At 43.8% G+C, this 24,091-nt stretch overlaps 1 protein-coding gene across 3 annotated transcripts in view; it reads right to left on the bottom strand.

Moving 5' to 3' along the window:
• Positions 1-3,552: 3,552 nt before the first annotated feature.
• Positions 3,553-24,091, bottom strand: part of kdm5c (lysine demethylase 5C) — a 44,204-nt gene continuing 23,665 nt past the window's right edge. For 2 of the 3 annotated variants that reach the window (XM_080734156.1, XM_080734154.1), the window contains 12 exons: positions 21,184-21,308; positions 20,054-20,201; positions 18,661-18,751; positions 15,840-16,225; positions 15,108-15,246; positions 14,574-14,753; positions 12,279-12,398; positions 9,694-10,449; positions 7,973-8,018; positions 7,668-7,867; positions 6,507-6,695; positions 3,553-5,335 (listed from right to left, as the gene is read on the bottom strand). In XM_080734156.1, coding sequence (XP_080590282.1) covers positions 5,327-5,335; positions 6,507-6,695; positions 7,668-7,867; positions 7,973-8,018; positions 9,694-10,449; positions 12,279-12,398; positions 14,574-14,753; positions 15,108-15,246; positions 15,840-16,225; positions 18,661-18,751; positions 20,054-20,201; positions 21,184-21,308 — 2,389 coding nt within the window. In that variant the 3' untranslated portion in view covers positions 3,553-5,326. The remainder of the gene's footprint in view (positions 5,336-6,506; positions 6,696-7,667; positions 7,868-7,972; positions 8,019-9,693; positions 10,450-12,278; positions 12,399-14,573; positions 14,754-15,107; positions 15,247-15,839; positions 16,226-18,660; positions 18,752-20,053; positions 20,202-21,183; positions 21,309-24,091) is intronic. The other variant, XM_080734155.1, reaches the window with a different exon arrangement.

The following is a 24,091-nucleotide window of genomic DNA, read 5'->3' on the forward strand; positions in this document are numbered from 1 at the left end:
CGTGATGATGTGTTTCGATGAACGTGCTTCAATTCTTAGAGTAGAATAAATTGTGCATTTGTTTGTTCAATATTGTGTGTGATGTTCAATGTCTGGCATTTTACAGTGGAAGCTTTTTCTAAATAAAATGATCATGCGAGTGGTTATTTGTACATTGTGTCAACACATAATCTACATCATGGACGGATTAACCCCCGGCCGATAATCTTTTAGGGCCCCCCCACCCCCCACCATAACCCCTCCTCCCTCCCGACGCACACTATCCAGCTTGGATTTTAAGCCATGATGATCATCTGTGGACCAAGAAAGCACCTGTAGACAACAGAGGAGGGGCCCACACATTTGATTTTTGAATCAAATATACATTTCATTTTTGTAAATTGTCAATGACCACACGGCCCAGTTCCCCCAAGGGCCCCTGAGATCCAAGGGCCCCTGGCAACGGCCCCACCAATGGTTAATACAGCCCTGATCTACATCAGGGGTCTTCAAAGTTTTCAGGCTAAGGACCCCTTAGCTCAGGGAGAGATGAAGCAGGGACCCCCACTACCTTTTTCATAGTTTCCATATAGTTTCATTGTTTGACAGCACAATCATCAGTGTATTTTGGATTCATGTTAAAGTGTGTTTCCAGATATTTAACCACTTGAACCGTCAATGATGAATAAACCTGACCTTTCACTCTGTACTTAGTCTGCTCTTTTAACTTGTAGATCTGCTATTTTTGGCTCAGTTCTCAGAAGTTTGGACACTAGGGTTCAAGTGGTTAATATAAAAAAGGAGAAAAAACGTTTCTATCACACAAAGATTTGGAGGAACCCCTGTAGTAACTCTGAGGACCCCATAGGGGTCCCGGACCCCCTGTTGAAGACATCATAGTAGGGCTTTGCAAGGTATGTATTTTACCACTTCATTTCCAGCTAGTTCTAATGCACTGATTCTCAAACCTTTTCATGTTGACACATATTAGCCTGCGGACGCCCATTTGAAAATATATGCCAGGGGGGACCCCCATAAGAGAAGACTTGTACACCTGCAGTATAGAAATGATTCTCAACCATTTTAATACCAAGGACCCCAGTTCTATTATGCATTAGGCCATGGACCCCCATTTGGTACCATTTTGATCTCTAGGACCCTGAATCTACACCGTAATATCATCAGTGTTAATTTAGCCCTGACGGGTCCATTTGGTTCCATTTGTACACTCAGAGTAAGAGACCCATAAAGGTCCATGTTTGATTCCTAACTATCATTAATTTGGCTGAGGACCCCCTGGAACGCCGTCAAGGGCCCATGGGAGAACCACTGTTCAAATGCATGCTCTTCAGTGAAAGATTAGAGCCATGCAAAAGGAGAAAAAAAAAAACAAAAAAAAAACTGTGGTCACCAAAACAATCAGACATCATCCCGGCTTTAAAAATGCTATTTGGATGTGAGACCAGTATCTTGTCAAGTAGATTGACATGGTACAGTAGGTATCACACAAGTATAGGCTAATTTATTAACTGACTGAAAAATGTCCTTGCTAGATGATTTATTGAGCCAACACTTATTATTCACATAAGATATTTTGTATTACCGATTAGAGTTTAAGGTAGAAACCACACAAATAAAAGACTCAGCAGGTGAAGGAGTTCTACTTGTTTTCATACAGTTACCTCAGGGGTGGGCAACTTTGATGATGGTGAGGGCCACTATATTTCCACCTTCACTCCAGAGGGCCACATTACATATTGCTATGTCCTACTTTGTCATTCTAGTATCTCATGCAAAAGAAGCAAAAATAGCAGCCCCCAAAATGGAACGAAGGCCGACATTTTATTTTAATTTTGTTCCTAATGGCCAGGACCGGCCGGGAATGAACCGGCCGTTCGGGAGTTGTCCCGCTTTTCCCAATGGCCAGCACGTCCCTGGTCAAAATGTAAAAAAAAAAGCAGGTTCACTTGGCTGGCAAAGAATTCTCGGACCGAATACAATAGTGTGTTGCCTGTAGCAACCACACTAATTATTAGTTCAGAAGCCAAATTAGATGACACATTCTGTGGATCATGGATTAAAGCAAAATAAAATTGTGTCCTAATGTGCAATTTGTGACAGTGTGAAAGGCGCCCACCACGTGTTTCACATTAATGTTTCTGTAATATTGTTCCTGCTGTTCCACTTACTGCCAATCAGCTGAAGAAATCACAGATCGAGGCTTTGCTTTTATAAAATATCCCAGACCATTTGTATTTTATGAAAGATAGTTCTGCAAGTTGCTACTTTGACCGTTTCAAATGCTCAGATCTTTTATAAACAATAAAGTAGCCCATCTACATTCTACAAGGTAGCCAGATAAGTCGCCCTCTTTCAAAGTCGCCCCCAAACTCGTTTCCCAACGGGTCTGTGGCCTTAAGCTAGATGCAGAATAGACTAAAATCAAATATTTGCTTCTGGGGGTCCCTGGAACAAAATATTTTGTGATGGGGGTCCGTAGCCAAATACATATCATTCTGGGGGTCCTTCACATGACAAAGTTTGAGAAACACTGATGGCAACATAAGTTTTTTTTTTCAGAAAATTGTTATGATTTAGATTAGAAGACATTTGTAGAATGTGCCTATCAGGACCCCCAAAATGTGTTTTTGGCCGTGGACCCCCATCTCAAAATATTTTGTTCCACGGATGGACCCCTATTGCAAACTTTTTTGTTCCAGGGACCCCCAGAAGCACAGATTTGATTTTAGTCTAATCTGCATCTAGCTTAAGGCCACAGACCCGTTGGGAAACGAGTCTGGGGCGACTTTGAAAGAGGGCGACCTTTCTGGTATTCATCTACAAAATTGCGACGCATTGAGAGCTTGTACATCAGCTATTTTCGCTGAGCAACATTCTTCTAGAACAGTGGTTCTCAACCTTTTCAGGCCACAGTCTCCACAGACCCCCAAAATAATATTTGAACTGGGGACCCCCCACCCTATATACGAGCACTAAGAGTTGAGGCACATTTTGTATAACATGGTTCTAACGCGAGGCATTGTGAGCATGTAGATCTGCTATTTTCACAATTTTTTGCAGCTCAACCCAGTCCCATATCGTTGTTGTCGGGTGGAAACCTTGTATGTCCAAAACCGTTTGTTTTGTATTTATCATTTTAAAAATGATTTAAACTAGTGAAAACAGACAATCTACAAGCACACAATGCCTCGGTGCGAGGCGTTGTGTGCTTGTAGATCAGGCTGTTTTCACTGTTTTTGTGCGATTGGCCACATGATGAAGCAGTGCTCTTTACTTTGCGAAAAAAAAATTACAAATTTGAAACTTGGAGATACGAGGTTTCTGCCCGACAGTGACGATATACAGCTATATAACAAGGTCCACTCCTTTAGCTCCCTCTCAACACCAAATCTCTTTGCCAAAAACAGCCGATCTACAAGCTGGTGACACGTGAACATGTAGATCTGCAAAGGGTTAAAAGGAGTAACCCAAATGTTCACCTTGTATTCATCTTGACATAACAAGAGAGAGGTTTCATTAAGTGGAAAAAGAAAAACCAGAGTCAAAATCCTAAACAATTCTAAACCTTTATTTTCTAACAAGAGTGAAAAGAAACAAAAAGGCAACAATGAAATGAAAAGTTTATACACAAACTCACGACAACTGTGTGTCTGCAATATCAATAACAATAATAATATAATCATCTGAACCCAGGAGACAAAATAAAATGCAATAAAGTGAGTTAATGTGAAGTTACTTTTTGCAGAGAGAGAGGGAGATAAAGAGAAGTGCATAGGGTCAGATAGGAAAGGACAGAATACAATAGTGGGACGGGGTCAAATATGCAAACCCATTTAGGCCTAGAATTATTGAATGCTTTAACCAGTGAAAAATAGCAGATATACAAGCTCACAGCGCGGCACCGAGTGCCGCGCTGCGAGCTTGTAGATCTATTTTTGAAAAAGTCGTGAAAGTGTGTGCAAATCTTTGAATATGTGTATTTTCAAAGCGAACGTTTGTAACTCAAATTTTGCTTCTGGGTGGTCCCTGGAACTAGATATTTTGAAATGGCGGTCCGTGGCCAAATAAATATCATTTTGGGGGTCCTTCACATGAAAAGGTTTGAGCACCACTGACATAGCAGTCTCTCAAGAACAGACTAGCTGAGCTCCAGTTAAAAGTGAAAAGGACCTTTTCTTTGACGATGGCTGGCCAGATTGCTGACATAGAAACATAGGTTTTTTCCAAAAAATCTTAGGATTCAAAAGACACTTATGTAATCGGGTCAAAAATCTAATTTTCACGATTTTTCAAAAATAGCAGATCTACAAGCTCGCAGCGCGGCACTCGGTGCCGCGCTGTGAGCTTGTATATCTGCTATTTTTCAATAGTTAAAGCATAAAATAATGAAACACAAAATGTGTACCCGTTCTAAATGGGTTAAACAAATGCAACATGTGTGGAGGTAAAGGGCAGAGAGAAAGGAGACCCAAGGGGATAAAGAGGTAAAGATATCCATTTTTGGGACAGTAGCACCAAAAAACATGAATGCCTGTTTTCCACACTTTCCCAAAAAACTTTATTGTATTGTTATGGGCAATAATAGTCAAAGAGCATGTGACCTTTCAAACAGCCTGATCCAACACCAGATATAATAGAATATAAAAACAAATTACAAGTGTTAGCAACATGATCAGCTGTCAAAAAAAACCTTCAGCTTCAGCTGTAGAAATCATGCCCCAAGAAACACAACCAAAAAAAAAACAAAGAAAGAAAAACGGTTTAACCCCCTCCCCCCTCAAAATAAAAACCCCTCCTAAGTGAGGAGGAGGGGGGGGGGGTTTCAGGTGACCTGACAACGCGCCGTCCCATGTTGAGACGGGCTCAGTTTTTAACCTATCATATAATACAGCTGGCTGGAAAACAAGAAAACATAGCTTACTGGCTGTCCTCAAGACGACTTAAGACCAATAAAAACTGTCCTTTTCATACCGACGTCGGCCCTGTGCACGCCTAAACACGATCACTGGGAGAACGGGGGGGGGGCGGGGGGGGGGGACATAGCGGAGGGAGGTAAGACGAGTGTGAAGACGGGGCGGGGGGGCGGGGGATGTTTGTCTGGAGTGTAGACGACGAAGGGGGCTCAAGATATGATCACTCTCTTAGTGTTTAAATGCAGCGAGAGGGGTGGAGAGGGTTGGGTTGGGGTGGGGTTAGGGGGGGGGGTCCTGCTTCTTTCATACATCGTGACATTGGCTCCTTGGTTCCGCGGAGGTTCCTCTTCAAAGTCCTGACAGTTCCTTTTTTTTCTCCTTCTTGAGTTCTTTTTACAGAGTTCCACCGTCGATTACAAAATCTGCGAAAACACACACGACCAATATCAAATTAAGTTTCCAACAGTTGTTTAGTTTTGCAAAGGCCAGTCATTAAAGATCCATGTCTGGGGAAATCTAAATTCAATGAACAGGCTGGTGGAGAACGCCACTACTTTAAAAAACAATCCTGATAGCATCCCAATATGCCCTAATGTCTTCGCATAGGTTCTGCAATGCAGTTATTTTTGTCATTCGCTTCCACACAGTTTGAACCAATATATAGAATTTCAATGTCACCAGACACCAGCAGGAGGAGATGTCTGAACTTCTGACTATGCAAAATCAAACTTGTTTTACCATGGTATTAAATGTTCACCTATAATGACAGGGGGATCGAGGGATGTGAGGTTGAAAAAGTAAATAAAATCTGCATATCTTGAGAAATGTTAAGGGATTCCACAACTGCGTTGGGAAAATTTCAGGGGAAAATAATTGGATGGTAAACTAGAATTGAAATATTTCAATATTAAGCTTGGTTGCTTGTCGTTATGTCACCAATGTAGGGGAGAGCCGCCTCATTTGTAACGCTTCATAATTGCGTTGACTACTACTAGTTTAGCAGTGTAGAGAGAGGGTAAAAGTCAGAGAGTTGAACAGATCCATGCAAGTGAACTCATATCATCATCAAAATGGGACACAAATTCCGTATTGAAGCGTGTTTTTCCTCCGTTGCGAGAGGCGAGGGTGTGTTGAGTGGATTAATGTGTTTGTGTGTGTGTGCGTGCATGCATGCCGCACGCGTGCGTGTGTGTGTGTGTGTGTTGAAAAACACAGTAAAGAAATCGCTCCATTCCAATAGCAAATCCCAAATGATGATAACACACTCGCAGGAGGACTCGTCTCAACCCCGGTCGCGGAAAATAAATAAATAAATCGCCCAGTCAAACAGCATAGCCTGTTTTGATTGGGCGAGCAGACTAGTCCAGGAGAAAGGAGGGGTAAGCAACTAGCAACAACTGGGTCAGAGCGCGCGATTTCCTCATATTTGCAGCGCAAGTGCGACATCCAATGTGCTGTGAGCCTATAGCTCCGACCGCCCAAAACCTCTGACGGAATTTTCAAGCACTTCAGGACAATTTTGGAACCTGGTGATTGCCTTTGTCGCTTTCAGCAACAAAGCAAAAAGGGAAGGTGGACTGGAAGAGTGGTTACCTCTGGCTGGACCTGGCTGGGTACGTGAGGGGAGGGGCTTGAGAGGGGCCGAGTTTTCTTGGACTCGGAGACGTCCAGTGACCGGGGGTCTCCCTCCGTCCCCCCGCTGCCCCCCCGCTGGCTCTTCCTCTTCCTCTTGGACTCCTTGGCTCGTCCGCGGCCGCTTCCTTTCTGCTCCTGTAGCTCGATCTGACACGGGACGACATTATCAGTAGGTGATCAGAGTAAGAAAGGCCATTCACGCCAAGAACCATAACTAGAACTACAACAGGACAGCAGGGTGCAGTGATTCTTTAAGTCAGTGAAGTGAATTGTAAGACTTTTAGTCTTACAATAAAATAAAAAGACCATTACTGCAAAGGGTGATGAACAAACTATATTATAAAAAAAAGGTCAAACATTGGCCAAATCATCAAATGATATAGAGCAGTGAAGTTTGACGTCATTTACCCCTCCTACCTGGTTCACGTTTTTTTCCCCCCCATTCTGAATTCCCATAGACTTTTTTTCATATTGCGTCATATAAAACTGTGTTCCAAACATAAACAAATGATCTCAGCGGTTTGACTCATATGGATTTGAAGAATCAACTGATGGTGAGAAAACGTTAATGTTACTGTCGCCGTTTAGTTAAACTTTCGCTAGAAACAGGCTTTATCAAATATGAGTGACTGAATATCATAAACCATACAGAGCCACCTCCCCGACAATATCACGCAAACCGTTTGTTTATTTTTGGACCACAATGCTTATTTGAGACGATTTAAAGATGACCCAATGTTATTCTCCATAGAGAAATTACTTCCATGAACCGGGGGATGAGCGAGTCACTGCTCTATAAGAAAAAGGCAACAATTGTGAAAATAGCAGGTCTCACAATGCCTCGCAAAACAGAGCGAATATTTTAATAATATTTATCTGCAGAACAACCTAAATGTAATGCCTAGAATTGGGTGGGGGTCCCAAGTTCTGTGGGTTTGTTTATGGGGGTCTAAATGGACCCATACAAGTCTGTAACTCTGACAGTGTATAAATGGAACCAAATGGACCCTAACGGGTCCATTTGGTTCCATTTGTACACTGTCAGAGACTCAGAGTTAAGGGGAGAGCTTGAAATTGTAAAAGTTGCAGAACCACTGACGTAGTGCAATAATAACCGACCTGGATGAGAGCGCGCAGTGCGTCTCTGGGAGGCTGGCCGACGGCCTGCAGGACCTTGTGGATGGTGTGCGTCTGGTCCAGGGACACCTCCAGCACGTCACCTTCCAGCTGCAGCTCCTCCAGATGCTCCCTGGTGGACGGCGACAGCGCCACCACCTGGCCGCGCAACGACGGCAGCAGGGGAAGAAGAGAAGCCACATCTGGAGGGGAGAGAGGGACCGAGAACGTTTATCAGATGTTTATGAACACGTGACGAAAGCAGACGGACACACGAAACGTTTCTATCAAATGCACGCGTGACTCACCTGTAACAACCTCAGACTTTTTGCTGATGCCATTTTCACAACCAGCCTGCAGGGGGGGACATAACAGGACACTGTTAGCGACACAGAGTAGAAAAAGTATACTACTAATCATCTTTTTTTTATTTGTATAGTGCTTTTTGATATCTTAAGCAGGGACGTGCTGGCCATTGGGAAAAGCGAGACAACTCCCGAACGGCCGGTTCATTCCCGGCCGGTCCAGGCCGGCCATTAGGGGGAAAAAAATAAAATAAAATGTCGGCGTTGGTTCCATTTTGGGGGCTGGGCGGCCAACAAAGTAAATCGTCACTGTCGGGCAGAAACCTCGTATCTCCAAGATTTTCAAATTTCATCACACAAGGCCGTCGCACAAAAGTAGTGAAAACAGCTGATCTACAAGCACACAACGCCTCGCATCTACATTTTATAGATGATAAATACAAAACGAACGGTTTTGGACATACAAGGTTTCCACCCGACAACGATGAAATACAACTCATGTAATTGTCCCACTGGCTTGTCACTTGTCATGATCTGAAATGGCAAATCTTTGAGTAGCAGCAGCACTATAGAGAGATCTTTCTCGAAAAAGAAAAAAGTGATTCCCCTTAAGAGGATGATTCTAACCACGTCAAAATGTTCAAAAATCTTCATAAATAGCAGATCTACAAGCTTCCCAACTAGGGTTGGACACGGTAACCGCCGTACCGCCGTACCGCGGTAAACCGAGGTCTACCGCGGTGTCAGTGTGCTTACCGCGGTAAAAAAAGACAAAAAAAAGTCTATTTTTTATTGGAAAACAAGCGAGTTTTAAAACAGGGGAGAAGCGAGGACCGCATGCGCTCCATGCCGCTCTGCTCTGGGCCGTGTACCACAGTTTGGAAGCCACATACGTCACTCTCACTCAGACACAGACAGTCACTCCTGCAGCTGCCTGCGTAGAGGAGTACAGAGCAGCGTAAACTTTCTTTGTAATCCACTCGACACAAGGATGTTAATACATACCTTGTGTTGTGGCATATCTTTTTTTATTCATACGGATTACTGGCGGAGCGCGGGCCGCGTGGACTAAAGCCGAAAATGAAACTATTTTACTTTTTCCATCGCGTCGCACGTTGTGCCCGTTCGGCGGCGCGTCGGAGATTTTATAACCTTTTCTGTCAAGTCTTGTAACTAAAACCTGTATATAGCAGCACTCAATCACTGCGATTTGAGAGTTGAGACGTGACGTGAGTTTACAGAATCACTGTACACGATCTGACTACCCTTCCTCTTCTGGTTTGTTCACACAGCTGTTTGTGTCTGAAAAGCCTACTAGCTAGCCTACGTTACTATGGTAACCCGACAGTGCAGATCTAAAAGCTCAGAACGCGTCGCGGATGCAATGTGTTGTGAGCTTGTAGATCTGCTCCTTTCAAAGCCATACCCGCTGTGCTGTACGGAGAAGTATAACTCGGGCGGTCAGGCTGTGTCGCCTCTCCACTGTGGAGAGGCGACTTTAGGGAAGATGATTGCAATATTTTGGCTTATCGCCGAACCTTAATTAATAGATACGGGGGTGCGGTAATTACCGCAGTACCGTCGGTAAATGGGAAGACGGTAATCGCGGTAACAAAATGTCGATACCGCCCCAGGCCTATTCCCAACACGTGTGCAAAGCTTGTAGATCTGCCATTTTTGAAAATGTTCCGAAATGTGCCCAGAACAGGGTTGAAGGAGCAGACCTTAGTGCCGTTCACCTCCTTGTCCTTCTTCTTGGGCGACTCCGTCAGGTCGATGACGTCGTCCTCGCCCTCTCCGCCCTCAGAGTCCGACAACACGATCACCCCGTTCTTCTTCTCCGCCGGGTCCTTGTCCCCGGCGTCTCCGCCGTTCTCCTCGCGGCGGCGCAGAGTCTCCCGGAGCTCCTGTAGCCGTTTGAGCGCCTCCTGCAGCTCGGGCGTGTCCAGCGCGTCCTTGGCGCGGCCCTGCCAGTTGATGGCGCGCTCCGTCAGGCACTGCAGCGCCTCCCCCTCGGGGAGACGCACCGGCAGGCGCTGCAGCGCCACCAGCAGTGCCAGGATGGTCTCCAGGCGTGGCCGGCGCGACCGCTGGCACCGCGGGCACAGGAAGCGCGAGTCCCAGTCCCACCAGCAGAGGGCGTTGGCGGGCGGCGGCCCCGAGAGGGGCAGCAGGGGCGGGAAGGGCACGCAGCCGCCGTGGAACCAGTCTTTGCACAGGTGGCAGCGGTGCTGGGGGTCGCGCGGCCGCCCGCCGCACGCGCACACCGACTGCGGCGGGACGCCGCCGTCGCCGTTCTCCTTTACAGAGTTCTGAGCGGGGCTGGAGGCGTCGAGCTCCATGGCGTCTTCCCACCTGCCGTTCTCTTTGTCGCCCGCGTGAGGCGCTGTGGCGTCAAGTCCAGATTTACACATGTTCGCCTTCTGTATCCTTAACAGGGCCTCCTTCTCCCGGTGCTCCCCTTCTTTGAATGCCATCACCTGCAGTCGGGGGGGGGGGGGGGAGAGGTCAACGTTAAGCCCAGCATAGCGACCTCATGTTAAAGTTGCTATAAGCAGTTTTCTGTTGACATAAGCGGGAAACATGCAATTGCTTATTTAAAATTAATTTTATTATATTCAGGCGGCTAACAATGCTCCCTAAAAAAATCTAGTCTCTGTGGCTCTTCTAGGAGCCGCAGTCTGCCTCCAAAACTATTATTTTATCTGCAAGAAGCTCTGTCACTAGCAGCTCATTGGTGCATGAACCAGCCGACCGGGGCTAAAAGGATTGGCAGACAGGTCAACCAATCCGAACAAGAACAAGAGGCGGTCCTGATTGGTCTGCTTATTTGGCAGGCTGCCAAATAAGCAGACCAATGACAGAACTTCTCACAGATAAAATAATAGTTTTGGAGGCAGATTGTGGCCCCAGGAAGTGTCACAGACACAACATTTCTTTAGGAAGCACATTTAGTCGTCTGATATAATATAAAATAAAAATAAGCAATTGCATGTTTCCTGCTTATGTCAGCAGAAAACTGCTTATCGCAACTTTAATGTCTAACGCACAAAAGAGACAATGCACGGATTCATTATTATTCTTACAGTACATTTACAATGTTGTACATGGAGCGTTGTGGTTTCCAAGTCCCGGCTGAAAATAGCAGATCTACAAGCTCAATGCGCTCCACTGTGAGCTTGTAGACTATTTTCGGGAAGAAGAAAAAAGCAATTGTTTATAATGACAAGCTCAAAACTGGACGCATGATTAAAGTGGTTAAGAAGGGCAGGCTAGTTTCTCAGGGGTCCAATATTGCCATCTAATGGAGGTTTGGCAGCAGACTGATTTGAAATGGTGCATTGAAGTCCGCATCTACATTAAATACATGTCAACCAAATTGGAAATGATGGCTTGTTTTCTTTGTGTCTATAAAGAGAAACATGATTGTCTTTATATGCCTGAGCATCTGCTGACATTTCTGCAATTTGCAATTTACCTTCCAAAACATGTATGAAATGAATGTCAATAATCTTTTGTTTGGGACTCCTTTAGGCCTAGAATTATTGAATGCTTTAACCAGTGAAAAATAGCAGATATACAAGCTCACAGCGCGGCACCGAGTGCCGCGCTGCGAGCTTGTAGATCTGCTATTTTTTGAAAAAGTCGTGAAAATGTGTGCAAATCTTAGAATATATGTATTTTCAAAGCGAACGTTTGTAACTCATTTTGCTTCTGGGGGGCCCCTGGAACTAAGTATTTTGAGATGGGGGTCCGTGGCCAAATAAATAACATTTTAACTTCACGTGAAAAGGTTTGAGAACCACTGACATAGTAGTCTCTCAAGAACAGACTAACTGAGCTCCATTTAAGTGAAAAGGACCTTTTCTTTGACGATGGCTGGCCAGATTGCTGACATAGAAACATAGGTTTTTCAAAAAACCTTAGAAGGATTCAAAAGACACTTATAGAATCGGGTCCAAATTCAAATTTTCATGACTTTTCAAAAATAGCAGATCTACAAGCTCGCAGCGTGGCACTCGGTGCCGCGCTGTGAGCTTGTATATCTGCTATTTTTCAATAGTTAAAGCATAAAATAATGATACACGATAATGTGTACCCGTTCTAAGAAGCCTAAGGACTGATTGGTACAGTGTTTTGCGACATTAGGCAGACACACAGACAGGTCCTCTTCTAGATTCATCGCCTCCAAGGAGCCACTCCATAAACAAAGCCAGGAAAAGGCCAGACCATCAACATGATTTAACGTTTGTCTGAAACTGTAAACAGGTCCACTACTACGCCAAGAGTCTGAACATTAATGACTCACGATGGCTCCAGGGTCCCTCAGGTCCTGAGCAGAGAGGCCCAGAGTGTTGGTGTCCGAGTCGTCGTCCAGTGGCTCCGAATCGTCTACCCGCTCCTTCCTCTTTGCACAGGGACATAATACCTGCAAGACAACAAGTTCAACCGGTTACACCCCGCCACTCCGACATGTCTCCATTCCGACACTAACCCTATCTCTAACCCTTACCCTAAACTTAACCCCTATGGAAGTGTCGCCACTCCCACAATAAGAAGTCAATTTTCGGAGTGGCGACATGTCGGAATGGAGAGCGACACCCAGTTTAACCACTTACACCAGGGGTGGCAAACTCTTTTTGGGGTGAGGGCCGCATTGGACGAAAGGTGACTTGATGAGGGCTGCAACGGTGCAACCAGCCGCGGATCGGATGGCATGCACACTCGCGCACATGTTCGCTCCGTTTTTCTTCCCGTTGTTGCTATATCATTTTACAAATTGTGTTCATTATTAAGTAAAATAGCCACTTTCATTATTGGTATTACAGTTGCAGTACGAGAGATGCTATTTTGTTTAAGAAGTTCCAATAAGAATAAACCATTTGATAATAGAATAACTCAATTCCTAATACAGTCTCTGCTATCATTTGTAAATGGCTACAAAACATTTTGTCTGATGCAGGACAATGATTATTTTTATTCTATTAAAAGAATATCAGTGAATAATAATACTTAAAAATAATACATAGTTTTACATTTTAAACCCCCTTTTAATTATTATCAAAATGCTGAAAAATAAGTTATTTTCTTAACAACATTACAGTACAGTTCGGATATTGTAGGTATGTTCAGCTATATTCATAGCATGTTCCATTTCCACAATTGACACCATCACACCAGCTGTTTGGAATCGAAGGGAAGAGTTGATACTTTTCTCAGACACATTTTGCAAACGTATTTTCACACAAATGGAGACACATGCCCTTTGTTTTGGAGAAAGAATGTTCGTCTCTATTCACTTTTCCGTTGCCTGTTTGACCATTGGTAACTCACTTCTGGATTTAGGACCACAAAGTGAAGCGCTCTATGGCGTTGATACACAAGCATTTGTACTGCGTTGTTACTAGAGTCGGGCATCGATTTAAAAATGTTTTGATCGCGATTAATCGCACTCCAATCCTGGAGTTAATCGCGATTAAAATGGCTCATTTGAAGTCTGCCGAAGGCATTCAAAATATGTGCGTGCTACATAAATAATGACCAGAAGTTAAAGGAGCTATAGTCAACTTTTTCATTGTAGGGCCGACACTTTGTTTACATCCTAGTCTATAGACTAGAATGTAAACAAAGTGTCGGTCTGACAATGGCCAAAATGATTATTTTATCATTATTTTATGCTTTTTGTGGTCATTTTTGAATAGAAACACATATATGAAGCTTATTTTTTTATAAAATATTTTCAAAACATTATTTTTATTTTAGCATCCGTTTTTCAAGAAAAGTTGACTATAGCTCCTTTAAGTCCTTGAGAACGGGTTTCTGTTTATTCAATCAAACATGAAGCTCCGGGATGTTTTGCGTTTAGGTGGTACCCGAGACTCGAGGTGCTCCTACAGTAAACTAACTCCGCTTTGCACAAGGTGCAAACAACTTTAGGAATAAGGCCCGTAGGAATATATCACCCTCCCCATTCTTTTATGTCTTTTGCACAGCAGCTTTTAGTCCTCGACTCTAAAACAGGGGTTCCCAAACTTTTTTGTCTCAGGGCACCCCATAAATATTTTTTTAATCCGAGGCACCCCTACATTATAATTTTCACTCCCAGCACCTTATATTTATAGCACATCATCGTTGTCGGGTGGAACCTTGTATGTCCAAAACCGTGCGTTTTGTATTTATCATCTATAAAATGTACAAAACTAGTGAAAACAGCAGATCTACAAGCACAAGTGTGCATGTAGATCGGCTGTTTTCACTAGTTTCGTGCGACAGTCTTGTATGACGATGCTTTACCAAAAGACGTTCACATTTGAAACTTGGAGATACGAGGTTTCTGCCCAACAGTGACGATATTTTAGTGATTATGTTGCGAGGAAAACGTTGAGATAATAGCCATTTCGGTTAGAACTGACTGAAAATAACTTTGTACTTCAAGTTTAAAATGATACTAAATATTTTTAAGTGTCCAAATAAATTCCAAATATTATCAAATGATCTCGCGGCACCCCTGGACAGCCGTCGCGGCACCCCAGGCCAGGTGCCCCGTCACCCACTTTGAAAACCCCTGCTCTAAAAGGTGCTTTTGCGCCAGGTGGGAACTGACCTCTAGCAGGCTGTGCTGGCTGCTCTTCTTCAGGAAGGTCTTGGTGGCCTTGTCCCTCCAGGAGTGAGCACTGGCCACCTGCAGCTCCAGCTGCCGCAGCTCCTCCATGCAGACGGGCAGGTCCCTTCCGATGGCCACCAGGCCCTCGAGGTCGTCCAGACACGGGTAGTGTTCCCCGTTCTACAACAAACATGTGAAGTGACGTTCCATCAATTTGGCCAGGATTCCCTTTTTAAACTGACTTTAAAAGACCAGAGAATAATCCTCCTGAATATAAAAAGACTACAATTGATTTAGGAATCACATTTTTGTCATTATAGCAATCGCATATTTGTCATTACAATGAAGTACGTAGAACAATAGGGGTGATTTCGAACATAAGCCAAATGGAGGCCGAGTAAAGCCTAACTTATACTCCTTAGAACGACGATAACGCTTGCCTGAAAGAACTGATCAAGCTAATGCCGTTGTGCGATGGAGTATTAATGAGGCTTAGCAGTCCTGTTATTGACAGCGCATTAAGTATGTTTTGACCTGGATTTCCTCCAGGTCTGTGACCCAGGCGCGTGCTCTGCTTAGGCAGTCCTGAAGAGCCAGGATGTTGGGCAACTTGACGGGGATCAGCTGGGCTTCGTTCACGATGGCGTCCAGCGTAGAGAGGGGGTGTTTCTGCCTGCAAACACAAGATCAACACCACATACTGAAACCAGGGTTCCCACACATCTTTACCAATGAATTTCCAAAACTTTTCCAGAATATTAAACCCAATTTCCAAGACTATATTATAACAATAATTCCGCTCAATAACAAGTCGCTTACGCCTATACGCAATGCCTAAAGACAGGTAGTGTATGCCAGTTGTTCTCAACCTTTTCAGGCCGGGACCTCAGAAATAATCATATTTTAACTGGGGACCCCCCCACCCTGACGAGCACTAAGAGTAGAGGAATCTTGTATAACACGGTTTTATTGTGAAAATACATCCTCACAACGGCGTTGTGAGCATGTAGATCTGCTATTTTCACAATTTCTGCCCCTAATATTAGACAATTTGGCCAGTGTTTAATTTGTCATTTCAGAGGTATTAACAAAATCAATAACCAAAGACAATGCAGAGCTATTTTTTTCCAGGACCTTCCAGGACCCTTGATCAATTTCAAAACTTTTCCAGTACTGGAAAAAAATATTTGTCTAATTTCAAAATATTTCCAGGAATTCCATGACCGTGGGAACCCTGCGTGCGTGCGTGCGATGATGATGTCTCACCGTTGCTCCAGGCAGATCTGGGCCTTCTCCTCCCAGCGCTCGGCGATGGTCAGCAGCTCCTGGAGCTCGGCCATGGCCGTCTCCACCGAGACGCTCTGGGGCACGTTGCAGCCGGCCGCCATCAGGTTCCTCAGGACGGACAGGGTCACCTCCGCCTTCTCGCCGCCCCCCTCGGCGCCCAGCGCCCGCCTCACCTCGCCCAGCCAGCAGCCCTGCTCCCGCAGCCCCCGCAGCAGCTCGCATTCCGGGACGTCCACCGGCAGGCCGGCCCCCTGCTCCAGCAAGGCCTTCAGCTGCTCCGGGGGCGGAGGCTCCCGCCTCCAGTCTCTGTTGTTGACCAGAACCTGGGCCTTGGCCTGGAACTCCTCCACTGTCCGCAGGGCCGCCTGGAACACAAACAGAATATTTAAAAAAAAAATCACACCCAATGTGAAGTGAGCGGTGGTCGTGCTTGTATAAACGTCTTCAATTGGTAATTGGTGATGTAATACAGGCTACACACACACATTGCTATGGCAAAACGCTGAGGAAAAAGACTAGGATGTAATTGGTGATGTAATATGGCTACACATACACACACATATTGCTATGGCAAAACGCTGAGGAAAACACATTGCTATGGCAAAGCGCTGAGGAAAAGTGGCTACAGATAGGTCTAGGATGTAATTGGTGATGTAATATGGCTACACACACACACATATTGCTATGGCAAAACGCTGAGGAAAACACATTGCTATGGCAAAGCGCTGAGGAAAAGTGGCTACAGATAGGTCTAGGATGTAATTGGTGATGTAATATGGCTACACACACACACATACTGTATTGCTATGGCAAAACGCTGAGGAAAACACATTGCTATGGCAAAACGCTGAGGAAAAGTGGCCACAGATACACACACAGCCACTCTTAGGAGCGGTTTACCACCACTCAACTAGTAAAATGCCTCAGGGCGATGGGCGACAAGCTATGTGGACATCAGGGATCTCCATATATGGGCATAAAAGGGATTTGTTCCCCTGGGATCACAGGGATCTCCATATCTCCATATATGGGCATACAAGGGATTTGTTCCCCCTGGCTTCACAGGGATCTCTCTAAAAGAGCTTCATTAATATTGATGACATCAGGGAACTCCATATATGAGCATAAAAGGGATTCTGTTTGTGTGACATCACAGTGAAGCCAGAGCGTGATGTCAGAGCGGCAAACCCATTCTGGTAGAGTGGTTCCCCTGACATCACAGTGACATCATTGCGACCGTCAGGGAGCAGTTTACTATGAAAACCTCCACCGTCCGTCCGTCCGTCCGTCCGTCCGTCCGTCACACCTTTGCCCTGCTCATATCTCCGCATCAGTATGACATCACACCACATGTGTACACAAACCTTTGTGTACGTTGCTGTGGCAACAGTCTGTTGTTGCTGGTTTGTTAGTGTACGTTAGCAACCACCTTAGCAACCATGGTTTTACCCTAGCAACCAACTGTTTACCCTAGCAACCAACTGTTTACCATAGCAACCATGTTTTTTTACCCTAGCAACCAACTGTTTACCATAGCAACCAGATACGCAGAGCAGGGATCTCCATATATGGGCATAAACAGGTGACATCACACTGATGTCAGATACTCAGAGCAGGGATTTCTCCATAATATATGGGCATAAAAGGGATTCTGTTAGGGATCTCCATATATGGGCATAAAAGGGATTCTGTTAGGGATCTCCATATATGGGCATACAAGGGATTCTGTTAGGGATCTCCATATATGGGCATAAAAGGGATTCTGTTAGGGATCTCCATATATGGGCATAAAAGGGATTCTGTTAGGGATCTCCATATATGGGCATAAAAGGGATTCTGTTAGGGATCTCCATATATGGGCATAAAAGGGATTCTGTTAGGGATCTCCATATATGGGCATAAAAGGGATTCTGTTAGCTGTTAGTGATCTCCATATATGGGCATAAAAGGGATGCTGTTAGGGATCTCCATATATGGGCATAAAAGGGATTCTGTTAGGGATCTCCATATATGGGCATGAAAGGGATTCTGTTAGGGATCTCCATATATGGGCATAAAAGGGATGGTATCCCAGATGATGCCCTGTTAGGAGATCCACACTAACAGAATCCATATATGGTCCTACCGACAGCTGCTATAAGCCAACCCTGGCGATAAGGTCTGAGTCGAAGAAATGCTTCCTTCCTGGCAAGAATTGCCCCTTTATACCGTAGGGCTTGTTTGTGTATTGTATGACATCACGCCACATCATCGGCTGAGGACTGTGTGATGTCATCATATCTCCATATATGGAGACATAAGTTGCTCATGCCCAAATATGGGCTGGTGAGGTCAGACTTAGTGTGATGCGTAGGTTATCTCCATATATGGAGATTCAACTTCAATGAGTAACCATGGCAAACTGTCAACTGCCCGTATGTCTTGATAATTGGTAAAACAAACTTTTGGCCTATTTGTGGAGATAAGCGACCAACGGTCGCTTATCTCCCGATTAGGGAGTCTTACTGGTTTTTATACACGTCTACACGTGGACAAGCAGCTGTGATGTTTCTCATGGTAAACTGCGACCTTTGGTCGCAATTAACTGTATGTTCTTTTTATAAATTAACACCCTACTTTGTCATACTACAGTGTCACAAAAAAGTAGCAAAAATTGCGATCCTCAAGCTTGTGGAGCAGCTCATTTTGAATTTGAATCCTGAACAGTAACCGTTTTGGACGTATCAGGTTTCTACATTTCTAAGGTTCAGTGGTTAAAAACTGAAAGCTTTTTTTTGTATAAACTTTGTGCTGTCCTCACCTGTGCCTCCTCCAGATGACTCATCACACAGGGCAGGTTCTGCATCATGTTCACCAAGGACTTCAGCTCTGCCAGAGGCATCTTGCCTTCACTGAAACCACAGAGTACATGTGACCAAATTACACAAGGCTAACAGACCTTGCTAGTCAAGTGATCAAGTCTGAGACCCTTCGGGGCTTCCAGAGTGGGACTATTTCTGGCGTCCCAATTCTGGGCGTGCCATAATAATAGGCCAGCGTTCAGCTAAAATAGCCGATCTACAAGCTCACAACATGCAGCGTTCAAACCACTGTGAGCTTGAAGATCGGCTATAAAACAGCTTAATTTATTAACCCATTTAGGAGTAGAATTATTGAATGCTTTAACCAGTGAAAAATAGCAGATATACAAGCTCACAGCGCGGCACCGAGTGTCGCGCTGCGAGCTTGTAGATCTGCTATTTTTGAAAAAGTCTTGAAAATGTGTGCAAATCTTTGAATATATGCATTTTCAAAGCGAACGTTTGTAATTCAAATTTTGCTTCTGGGTGGTCCCTGGAACTAAATATTTTGAGATGGGGGTCCGTGGCCAAATACATATAATTTTGGGGGTCCTTCACATGAAAAGGTTTGAGAACCCCTGACATAGTAGTCTCTCAAGAACAGACTAAAGGCTCATTCCCACCGGCAGCGATAACGATGACGATAGCCATAAAATATCACAGCGATAATTATGCCTTCACATTTATGTCCGATAAAGTTATCGGACATCAATGTGAAGGAGGCGTCAATTAACAACAGCCGCTCGCTCAGTGCGCATCGCGAGCTGTTTGTCAGAGACCCAGTTCCATATCACTGTGATCTTAACCACATCGTTGTTGATCCTAACGATGTAGTTGTCGGCTATCGTTGTCTTTATCGGTGTTGGGTGGATGCTGCCGATCCACTTCAATTGAAAACCCACTTTTTTAAATCGTTATCGTCATCGTTATCGCTGCCGGTGGAAATGAGCCTTAACTGAGCTCCAGTTAAGTGAAAAGGAGCTTTTCTTTGACGATGGCTAGCCAGATTGCTGACATAGAAACATAGGTTTTTCCAAAAACCTTAAGAAGGATTCAAAAGACACTTATAGAATCGGGTCAAAATTCGAATTTTCACGATTTTTCTAAAATATCAGATCTACAAGCTCGCAGCGCGGCACTCGGTGCAGCGCTGTGAGCTTGTATATCTGCTATTTTTCAATAGTTAAAGCATAAAATAATGATAAACAATAATGTGCACCCGTTCTGAATGGGTTAAATCTAGGAAAAGAAACACAATATTACATTATCCAAAAATCCAGTCGATCTCTAGTCTCATCACGGTATAATGTTCATATGCTGGTCTCCCTGACAAATCATAGTGTTGCATGTTACCTGGTCTTGGGGTTTGTGAGGAGTTCAGTGCAGGACTGTTGGCAGTGTTGAATGTCTTTCAGAATAGTGTTCAACTTCTGAAGGAGCTCGTTGTCAGGGAACTTCTTCTCCGTTGCTTCCTTCTTCAGTGCCTCCAGGTCATCCATCCCTGCAATGCCAATCCAATCTGTGTCACTTACAGGTTATGAAACAAATCTTAAAGTATCCTTTCGCCCTTTCTCTTTCTCAGCCTGATCCTAATAAAACACAGTTCTTTAGAAGGCTCAATAAAAAAAAAAAAAACAACAATCTCCTTGTTCTCCTTGTTCTATGGTGTCAGTAAAATGATCAGGTTCTCTCAAGCTGAACCGGAAATGATTTTGATCGGTTCCAGGGCAGGATAGCTGTTTTTAGCCATCCCAACGCATGATACACAGGAGCATTAAAGGAGTAGTTCACCCACAAAATTACTTTTTTTTCCTATTGATTAGTCACGCCATGGAGACTTGAGTTCAATAATATTTTTGGGTTTTTGTCACATTCCTAAGACAAAAATTTGATTCGAGTAAATTTACCCCCATTGATTCCATTGATGGGGACCCGTTTCGAAAACGGGTCCCCATCCGGAATCAATGGGGGTAAATTTATTATCACATTTTTGTCTTAGGAATGCGACAAAAACCAAAAAATATTATTGAACTCAAGTCTCCATGGCGTGACTAATCAATAGAAAAAAAGTCATTTTGGGGGTGAACTACTCCTTTAACTTAGCCTCTGTAGGTCGTCATTTCATTCAGAAAACAGTTGACATGGAGTGTACATATAGAGAGCATGCCTTGCGCTTATATCGATGTGCACGGATCGTGCACGCGGAGCGCCCGTGGGAAGGATGTTTTCGCTAAAATCCCGTATTGCAGGCAATGAGGAGCTGCGTCTGAAAGACGGTCGGTACTGAATCAGCGCCGCATTTTCACTGAAACGGTAGCTGGGCCTCTCTGGTGGTCTTGTAAAATGAATGCCGTTTCAGATCATAAGGTATATTCCTGAAATAATAGAAATTCCCGGCTAAACCACCCAACAGCCATTTCTGGGCGGCTGTGAAAGTGAATGTGCTGTATGTATGGACTGTGTCTGAGTTCCTGCCTTTTTACCTATTTTGTTTCCCTCTTCTTGTTCGAGTGCTTCTTTGACTCTATTGGCCCAGGAGTCAAACGACTCGGAGCGAACCTTCAGTCGGTGTAACATGGCCAATAACTCGTCCAGGGTATATCTGTACCTGCAGAGGGAAAGAGGGATGACAACGGTCAACGGCGACAATACGATCTCATACCCGGTGCTTCTGGCAGCAGGATGGAGAGGCTCTGGCCTCTTTGTGCTTGGAGGGGTGACTGGCTCCCGGTTGTTTTTCGAATTGATTTTAAAATTCTTTTACTTGTTTATAAAGCTCTAAATGGTCTGGCACCTTCATATCTCTATGACTGCCTGCATAGATACGTTCCAACCCGCCCACTCAGGTCCTCTAGTGCAGACCTGCTTGAGTGCCTAATATGGCACATAAACAATATGGTGAAGCAACTTTCTGCTTCTACGGACCGACAGCTTGGAATAAACTCCCACTACACCTAAGACAGGCAGCCTCTGTGGATAGCTTTAAAGCACAGCTCAAGACCTACTTTACTCTTGCTTTTAACAGAATTTTTAAATTCCTGTGTTGCTATTGAAGTCCGCACTGCTCTTAAAATGTTTTAAATGTTCTTCAATGTTTTTATTTTCCTCTGCTTTATTGTAATCATGTGTATTTTTTTCTGTGAAGCACTTGCACCGCGAGGCGTTGTGTGCTTGTAGATCTGCTGTTTTCACTACTTTTGTGCGACAGCCTTGTATGATTTGCGAAAGAACGTACAAATTTGGAGATGCCTATTGGGGAACCCTGCTGTACATGGTGCAGGTGGGAATGTTCAATGCCTTTATCCAGCGTTGCTAGATGTTTACAATTATAGGCAAAAACGCCACGACAAAAAGCTTCAAAGGGAAAGGAGGACATTTTGTGTACAGTTTCAGAAATCCCCTCTCAATTTATCAGTCGGTTTGCGGTGTTGACATAAATAAATCAGGAAGTGAGCTCTGCTAAGTTCAACTTCCTTCCGTCACTTAATTTCAAGTTAGAGAAAATAAAGCTGCTAATCTATTATTTAAAAATAATTAAGATTTATTTTTTGTCTGTGACACCCGTGCTCACCCATGATGACTTTTCTTAGTTCTACTGGATCTCTTCTCCACTAGTCCCTCCCAAACATTTTAGTTTAGTTTTTATTTGTCAGTATGTTTAGTCATAGTTTTAAGTCATCATGGATTTGTTTTTAGTAGCTTTTTGTCAGTGAAAAAAGGTATTTGATAGACATTTCTTTTAGTTTTAGTCAACAAAACCAACACTGGTTAGGACAGTGGTTCACAACCTGTGGAGGGTCCCCAGACGATTAACCTAATGTGCAACACTGTTTTCTCACTCAACAGTTAACAAACCAACATACAGTTTAAGTGTATAGAGGGTATCTACACATGTCTAAAGTGTCAATTTAAGGACTTTTTAATATCTCTAAAATGACAAATCAATCATTGGCCAAATTGTCAAACATTAGAGACAGAAATTGTGAAAATAGCTGATCTACATGCTCACAACGCCTTGCGTTGCGAGGCGTTGTAAGCATGTAGATCTGCTATTTTCACAATAGAACCGTGTTATACAAAATGTAATTCCTCAACTCTTAGTGCTCGTCAGGGTTAGGGCTGCATGATTTTGGGAAAAAACCTAATTGCGATTTTTCTGACTAATATTGCGATTGCGATTTTATTCGCGATATTTACAGGGGCTAAAGCAAAAAAAATAATCCTAAAACGGAAATTTATTTTGACTTGACTAGCAAGTATTATGCTGCATTTTGACGATTTCGGTCATGTTATTAACATCACGGCCATGGCTACACCCCCCCACCCCCATTTTTTGTTTTCTCTTTTTTGGCAAATCTGCCTCGATCTCATAAATGGCCCCTAGGGACTCCTCAGGACGGAAATCCATCCCCAGGACGGAGAACCTTAACCCCTGTATTTATATGTTTATTTCAAGGTAGGATAAGTGATAGTTTTTTTTTGTTAAAAGGATGATACAATAAATAATTGTAACCATAGGAAAATCATTTCACTACCTTAGGTCAAGCTTCCGTTGAATATTTATTGTGTAATACATTTAAAAAATAAATTGATTATTATTAACTAGGCTAATTGGCAATCATGTAAATGGTTTGATTCAGTTCAGTTATATTTCCAAAAGATTACCTTTTATTTTGCTTTAGCAATATAAAACGTTTTTATATTCAGAAAAATCTCAGTAATGCCTCTCATTGTCAAGGAAATTATTTAACCAAAGAACATCATTTAAAGCTATACTGTGTAAGTTGCTCAACTGGTGGTCTGTAGCAGTATAGCAAACCGCGGTCGTTTGCTTTTTTCGTCCGTTTTTCGCTCGCGGACCGGGCCGTCAGACCACCGCGTCCGCCTCGCCTTGCCGAGACGCTTTCAATGAGGTCTCCCGTGTCCTTCTACGAGCAGCGGTTGGGGAGTTACATGCTAGACTCCTCCAGTGTAAACACTGCAGTGTACTTCCTGAAGGCGTGTTTCCTAAACCCACCAGAGAGCCCGGCAGTGTATGTTCTGCGCTGTGATTGGCCGGCAGTGTATAACCCTCGCTGTGATTGGCCGGTAGTGTGATGACGCAATTTTTCCGCGAAAACCGGTCCCGGGCAGGGATCATAGAAAACATATAAAGAGAAGGCTTTAGAAGCTGAAAATAACGGAGTGGGGGTTCTAAAACTTTAGCGATTTAACAGCTAGGACCATTTTAAGATTTGTTTTATAAAAAAAGTTACATGGTATAACTTTAAGCTTCCTTGAATATTTATTGTGTGTTTACATTTAAAAATGAATTGATTATCACTAACTAGGCAAATTGGCAAATGGTTTGATTCAGTTCAATTATATTCCCAAAAGATTCCCTTTTACTTT

Source organism: Nannobrachium achirus, assembly GCF_963921795.1.
Source record: "Nannobrachium achirus genome assembly, chromosome: 9".
NCBI classification, from domain to species: domain Eukaryota; kingdom Metazoa; phylum Chordata; class Actinopteri; order Myctophiformes; family Myctophidae; genus Nannobrachium; species Nannobrachium achirus.